The sequence below is a fragment of the Littorina saxatilis genome, linkage group LG17 (assembly GCF_037325665.1).
Source record: "Littorina saxatilis isolate snail1 linkage group LG17, US_GU_Lsax_2.0, whole genome shotgun sequence".
NCBI lineage: Eukaryota > Metazoa > Mollusca > Gastropoda > Littorinimorpha > Littorinidae > Littorina > Littorina saxatilis.
Window position 1 is genome coordinate 38,525,354 of NC_090261.1, and position 7,928 is coordinate 38,533,281.

The 7,928-nt window shown below is 45.1% G+C and overlaps 1 protein-coding gene across 1 annotated transcript in view; it reads right to left on the minus strand.

Annotated features, from left to right (window-relative positions):
• The window catches only part of LOC138953277 (nucleolin-like), a 7,410-nt gene extending 276 nt beyond the window's left edge, over positions 1–7,134 (minus strand). Inside the window, exons 1-2 of the mRNA XM_070325075.1 lie at positions 6,903–7,134; positions 1–20 (exon numbers count right to left, since the gene is read on the minus strand). The exon at positions 1–20 is cut by the window's left edge and continues 276 nt beyond it. Coding sequence (XP_070181176.1) covers positions 1–20; positions 6,903–7,134 — 252 coding nt within the window. The remainder of the gene's footprint in view (positions 21–6,902) is intronic.
• Positions 7,135–7,928: the final 794 nt, after the last annotated feature.

Sequence of the window (7,928 nt, forward strand, 5' to 3'; positions counted from 1 at the left end):
TTCTTCTTCTTGTTCTGGTTCTTATATAAGCGTGTGAGTTTCTAACGATAGGGCCCTGCTGGTCCCGCAAATGTGGTATCGGCGATAGTGTGTGTGCGTGTGCGCCGGTGTGAGTACGTCTGTCGGTCTGTTTGTAAGATTCAGTGTGTGGTCTTGCTATTTGCTCTGCGCAGAGTGGATGCATGTCAGGGCAAGGAGGGGAAACGGTTTCACTAATCAAATCTGTCTCTCCTCCGCTGATCTGTTTTCGTCCCACAATCAAGCCTGAAACTTGAAAGGGATGGGAGGGGGGGGGGGTGTTAGGGCAGCAAAAATAAAGTTACTGCGGTACTTGACAGTGTAAATGGTGACATGAATTTACTTGTGATTCATGCACGTGATATGTCGTTAAAAACTAGTAAACAACTTCAAAATCATTTGTTATTTTCATTGATGAAATTAATTCTGATAGGAAAACATTTTTCTTTATTTGGTGTTTAACGTCGTTTTCAACCGTTCAAGGTTATATCGCGACGGGGAAAGAGGGGAAAGGGGATAGAGCCACTTGTCAATTGTTTCTTGTTCACAAAAGCACTAATCAAAAATTTGTTCCAGGGGCTTGCAACGTAGTACAATATATTACCTTACTGGGAGAACGCAAGTTTCCAGTACAAAGGACTTAACATTTCTTACATACTGCTTGACTAAAATCTATACAAAAATTGACTATATTCTATACAAGAAACACTTAACAAGGGTAAAAGGAGAAACAGAACCCGTTAGTCGCCTCTTACGACATGCTGGGGAGCATCGGGTAAATTCTTTCTCGTCCCAACCAAAATGGGACTCCCCCTAACCCGCGGGGGGTAGGAAAACAGAAGTCCATATTCATATGAAGACGAACATTAATAACATCTGCCTTCCTGCGCCACATTGCCTTTACGTTTCTAAACAACAAAACAAAACAAAAAACACGGAAAACAAAGTGACGATTATAATATAAATATGAACAGTCAAGTAACTTTAAAAGATTTCTTTTTTAAAATGAACATTTTTAGATCAAACTTAGCTAACACTTTACAAAGGATTATCCAACAGCATTCCTCAGTCGCCTGACTTTTTAATGGTTTTGCTTCATTGAGATCGAAAATTGGTATCATAGTCACTCCTAGCCTTAACCTTTCTGCCAGATAGTTATCCTGTTTTTTCGGTACCAAAACAACTACACCAGTCAATACCCCATCCCTTCTCGTCTTCCACTTGTTCGTGTCCTGAGGCCAATATTGGCCGAGCGACTGGCTAACGGTGAGCTGGGGCCAATTAATGGTCCAGACATGCTTTTAATGCGGACATCGTACTAACTGCCTTCTCCTCCTCTGCTCGCCCCTCTCTTTAGTCAGCATCTTCTTTTTTGGTCACAGTAGAACCTCCCTTTTAAGACCTGGTATTTTCAGATTTTTCAGTTCATGACCTCAGTAAATGTGCTATCCTTTTAAGCTTTTTTTACATTTTCTGTTCATTCCCATTGTAACTTGACAGCCATGTTAATGTAACCGAGTGCCGTAACACTACGATCACCTCGGGAGGCGAAGTGCAATCAAACAGGATTGAAAATGTTAGGGCTAATTTATTAGCCCTATAAAAACTGTTATGAAAACCCGGAGGTTTCCATGAACATACAGACAATCGGAAACCACCAGACCTCATCACAAACAGAATTCCACGATCCACCGGTGTTGACTTAAAGGCCAACAACTCGGGTGCAGAGTCTGCTGTGAAAGGAGCGGTAGCCTCCCCTGTCACATTAAGACTACCTCATTTTCAATACCTTGCTTTCTCAGATGTTTTGTTCATAACCTCTGTAAAGTTACTTCTGTTTTAAGACTACCTTCTTTTCAAACCCTGACTTTCTCAGATTTGTCAAGGTCTTAAAGGCATACTAACGCACTCCCGTGTTTACAAAGTGTAGTTTGCCCACAATCGATGTCAAACGCAGCATAAGACCATCATGTATAATGACGATACGTCACCATGCGCGGACCATAATACATGCATTACAGCTTGTTCTAGCCTCTGAAAAAGTGAGGATGTCAACAAAGCCGCGGTGTTCTCTCCCTTGCATCAACGTTACATGTGTTGCCAAATCTATAAATAGGACGATCCAGATCAAAATGAAAATTCAAATATCTCAACATTTAAGGGGTCCTAGACCACAATATTTTGCAGGGAACTTAATTTAGTCTGTCTCCAGCTGTTGGTAAAGCAATTAGCGTGTATAGTCATCGAGTACATATGGCTTTAAAAGGGGCGTTTCTTTGTACCGACGTTTCAAGACCTGATTTTCTGACATTATGGTGGGGTCTTAAACAGAAAGTTCCATAGTATTTTCTTCTTTTTTTCCTGCTGTATAGCGGTGCTGGTAGCAGTGGTTTGCTGCAGTGTATGTTGGTGGTGGGAGATTATATCGAGGTTTGTGACCCTTAGGGCAAAGCTGTGGCCAGTAATGATTATATTTTTTCTGGGAAGAGGAAAGGGGGGGGGGGGGGCGGCGTCGAGTGTACCATTGGCTGCTGAGGAAAAAGTTGGTCTCTCTTAGTCCTCTCTCTCTCTCTCTCTCTCTCTCTCTCTCTCTCTCTCTCTCTCTCTCTCTCTCTCTCTCTCTCTCTCTCTCTCTCTCTCTCTCTCTCTCTCTCTCTCTCTCTCTCTCTCTCTCTCTCTCTCTCTCTCTCTCCTCTCTCTCTCTCTCTCAGTCTCTCTCTCTCTCTCTCTCTCTCTCTCTCTCTCTCTCTCTCTCTCTCTCTCTCACCCTCTCTCCCTCTCTCTCTCTCTCTCCAGGGCCGGACTACCGGGGGGGTTATGGGGGTTGCGCAACCCCCCCCCTAGCCTAAACATGTACCTTACTTATTTAATTTTTTTTATTATTGTTTATTTTATGCCGTTTCATGCAAGGAGCGACCATTTTCCTATCTCAGAATATGACCTACCCGTCAGCTTCAGGGGGCTTCGCCCCCTGACCCCCACAACGAGGGGGGGGGGTGGGTTCTAGGGTTTCCGGACCCCCCCCCCCCCCAGCCAAAAAATAAAAATATTGAATGAGGTATGCATTTCTTTATTTTACATTGAGTTTCAATTTTTGGGGTATTAATCAGTGACAAAATCTGCTGCCTGAAACTGGTAATGATCATCCTCAGAATGCACCAGATTGCACCATTTTGCATCCTTTTTTCAAAATTTTCCGGGGGGGCATGCCCCCGGACCCCCCTAGCAAGCTAGGCGCTTTGCGCCGTCAACTCGGCGCTTCGCGCCTTCACACCCATATCTTCACAATATACTTTTGAAAAAAAACAGTCATAAAATGAACTGATCCGCCCCTGCCGCCAGGGGGGACATCCCCCTGGGCCACCACTGGCAACCCCCCCCCCCCCCTCCTCTTCGCCTAGTCCGGCCGGCCCTGCTCTCTCTCTCTCTCTCTCTCTCTCTCTCTCTCTCTCTCTCTCTCTCTCTCTCTCTCTCTCTCTCTCTCTCTCTCTCCTCTCAAACATATACACGCACAGAGAGAAAAGAGTGATGGACAGACAGAGAAGGATACACACTGGCAGACAGAGAGGCAAACAAAAAGAGAGACGGAGAAATAAAACAAAGACAGAGTTACAGAAACAAAAAGATAGAGGCAAAGAAAGCCCCAACCCCCCTCCCGTTAGCTTAAAAGCATTAAACTCAGTTTCTACAACACCTGTTCTTTCAAACTGCATAAGCACCTAAGATAAGCAGCAAACGACAAGTAGCAAGCTACGTTAAGTGACAGCTTTAGCCTCCCCAGCTTTGAAGACTAACGGGAAAGCTGACGTCGAAAGTGACGTTTTACAACCCTCAATGACGTATTTCAACTCTTTTCAGGAATGACATCACTCTCCTCTCTTAGGCTAAATCGTTTATCATGGGTATTAAACTGTGACGTCTTACTGTCCTTTTCATTACAATATTTTGGATTCAAAATAACAGTACAGGTGTATTTATACTTCAGGTATCTTTCTTTATGTTGTCAAAAGTGTCATTTGAGAAAAAGGGTCAGTTCCTGGTTGACATAAAGACACGACATGACTGGTGTCGTTTCGGTGCAACATTGCTCAAACTATATATTTGTTGAGTGTAGGACTTTCTTGAGGTGGGTATAAATGACTCAGTTAACACATCTTTGCGGACATGACCAGACCCCCATCTCAACTTGACGAATGATCATGAACATTTGAACATTGGATTAAAAAAAGGAGTGACAACACTCAACAGCTTTTATTCGATAACAAAGTCGACGGCTGCGTTTGTGCGAGTCTGATCGAGCTCGTTAACTTTTAAGTAGGGTACATTATTAAGGTTTTAATGAAAACAACAATTCAACATTCTCGTAATTCGGGCTCCTCATATAGACGCAGGTCCTCGTCTGTCCTTGTAATTTACCATCGGCAGGTTCTGTTTTGGTGGATGGAGTGTAGTGGGTAGAAGATAATACAAAAACCTCATGATGTATCGCACACATACACACACAAACACATCAAAAAGGAGAGGCAGATTTACAACTGCCATTTTGCACTGTGTAAAAAAAGAAATCGGGTGGTGGGTTAATCACCATAATTAACTGCTGCGGGCAGTTATGGATAATTGCATTAAATGTCATCAATATGTTTTGTATTCATGGCCGACAGCATCAAACGATGTTCTGTCCGAGCTTTGTTTTATTTGTCACACATGCATATGAGAAGGGGTGAAGTTACGAGTATATCTGTGCTGGAGTAAGGTGGAGCATGCTTGTCCGTAGGTATGCATGTTTTGCACGGTCTTATTGTCAGCTTATCAAATCTGTTTTGCCCTAAGTTAATCTACGTTTAGTGGTCAAACAAGAATGAGAGGGAGGGCAGCGATTCTGAGAAAGAATGAGAGTGACTGAGTGACGTGTTCGTGTGTGTATGTGTGTATGTGTGTATGTATGTGTGTGTGAGTGTGTGTGTGTGTGTGAGTGTGTGTGTGTGTACGTGTGTGTGTGTATGTGTGCGTGTGTGTGTGTGTGTGTGTGTGTGTGTGTGTGCGTGTGTGTGTGTGGTTTTATCAGTCTATTTTTCTGTCTATCTGCCTCGCTTCTGTCTGTCCGTCTGTCTGTGAACTTAAGTGACCGAGTGAACTAGTCAGAAATTACAAAACTCTGCAATATAAAAAAAATGTACGCATGTATACACGCCATTGTCTGTGTACTGCCAGCGACATGGCTATGCATGGAGCAGTATAGAAAAAGCCTATATAGCTCGCTCGCCACGACCTGTGTATAGATGTATGTATGTTTGTGGGGGTACAACACACAGAAGCAGGCAATAAACAAGGCAGTACAACGCAACACTGACACGGCCCCATCAGGGCTCTCCCAGCATCTGTCCAAACCATCAGCCCTGCCATCACCTTATCCCACGTGTAGGGGGGGGGGCAAGGACCGGGGGGGGTGTGAGGGGTACGGGGGTGGACGGACGTGGGGGTATGGGAGCCAGAGTGCTGAGCATGACTGCCGCTAACCTCCAGTCGGGTGGCGGCCAGAAAAGCCCGCAGTCTTCGGCCCAACACTCCAAATAAACCTACCTCGAGAGGTAAGTCTGCGCGCTATTCTTGCGACGACTAAATACTAAGAGAATTACTTCATGCGGGAGGTTGAGAATGGCGCGGGGTTTTTTTTGTCATAGTTTCTTAGGTGTGAGGGCGAGAGCGGCGTCCGTCTTTTTAGTGCCAGCGTCCTGTTGGGACGGGGCCAGCTTCTTTGTCAGGCACATGGTCCTGCAAGGGGTGCTGGAAATGGCTTGTAATCTACATACAAGGGAACTGCCTAGGTGCCACGATATTTTTCATACAGTTATGACCATACCAGATAGCAGGGGGGGGGGGGGGGGGGCAAAGACCAACACACACAGGTGCTGTAAATCGCCTGTAGTCTACATACAAGTGAACTGCGGAGGTTCCACAATATTTTCATACACTTATGACCATACCAGCTGGTCAGAGAGCACGGGGGGGGGGGGGGGGGCTTACACACAGGTTCGAGGAAATTATCAATGCCCGGATGTGTAATTTCTCTTGTCAGCTACCTGCAGGTTTACCCGAATAGCCTTACATTGTAGCTAGACTGACTGATGAGTATAAGAATGTGCTATTTCCCAGTGGCTACCTGTATATAAGTGTTAATTTGTGATAAAGTTCGTAATCTGGTTTACTGAAGTTTGACAAGCAGTCCGCATCAAATGAAACCGTCCAGAGAAATTGAAATACGACAAGGTCGAAGCCTGGACAAAAACAGGAGGCGCCTCGATCTTATTATTTTATTTTTATTTATTCTTTTTTATTCTTTTTTTGTAAACACATAATTCCCCCGAAATCGGCGTATGCTGCCTGAATGGCGGGGAAAAAACGGTCATACACGTAAAAATCCACTCGTGCTAAAAACATGAGTGAACGTGGGAGTCTAAGCCCATGAACGAAGAAGAAGAAGTAAACACATAATTATATACTCAAAATTTTGTTTACAAAGGCGCGGCGTAAATCCTGATCAAAAGCACACACACAAAAAGGAAAAAAGGAAACAAAAATATAATTCCAAGCAAGAGTCTTTAACCTACGAGTTCTCATGGTAGCGATGACCCTCACAGCGTCTGCTGTATCAATCAAGTAATGTGGTCAACAGACGAGAAATGAGGAGTCCAGAACACAAAGCATGGTGGGTTCTGTTGTTTTTGCCCCAGGTGCCCCCATATGGCCTGACAGAGGTCAGTGACCACCGTCACTATTATCCTCATTGTCATCGTCGTCGTGGCCGTGGTCGTCTTCATTGTATTCACCACAATCACTATCATCGCTGTTGTTGTTGGCTTCGTCGTTATCATCCTAATTATCACCATCAGCAGCAGCAGCAGCAGCACCGTCGTTATCATTATCCTCGTCATCGTCACCATCATCATCAACATCACTATTACCAATAATACCACAATCGCGATCTCCTTCTTTTATTTCCGAGGGCTCCTCGTCGTTGCCATCATCGTCGTAGTCATCGTCACTGTCATCATTCCCATCGCCATTACCACCACCACCACCACCCTTTTTCCACCATCCACTTTTCCCCCCTGACATCCATACACCTAACCCCACCCTCTCACCATCCGTATAGAGACTGTAAAGAACTCACAGACTCTGTTTTGTACAGCCTCTGACCCTTTCCAGCCAACACTTCTACCATCATCACCAACACTGCAGTTGGACCTCGTATTTAAGACCCCCTGATTTTAGACTCCCCCATTTTCAGACCTTACGTGTTCACAACGTCCGTGAATATACCCCCATTTTAAGACCCCCACTCTTTTTTAAGTCTAGATTTTTTTAAGATTTCTGAAGGTTCCCCTGTACTACCAAAGAAAAGAGAAGACAACACAATTTGGCAGTAGCACGTGCTGCAAGCCTGCAGGAGTGTGGTGCCCACCCCACTGCCCGGAATCCAGGTCACTCCGGGCTGCCAGCCATCTGAGGGCAAGGCAGCAAGACTTTGGAGGAGGGGGTAGGGGTGGTAGTGGGAGGATAACGCAGAGGTCGCCTCAGGACAGCCCCACAAACCACATAGCGCCACCGCCACACACTTTACCACGTGGATTGAGAGAAAGAGAGGAGAGGGGGTCCAGCAATGAATCTTATCTCAGAGACAGACAGACAGAGAGATAGACGGACAGACAGACGGAAAGACGGGCAGACAGACAGACAGACAGACGGACAGAACGGACAAACGAATAAAATGAGGAGGGAAGAGGCAAACACAAGTTATTCCGTGAAGTCCACTAAGAAGAGACTTGGTAGACATTGAACTATAAGTTATTTCAAGTCCGACAATGACACCTAACAGTCATGCTCCAGTGAGAGAGAGAGAGAGAGAGAGA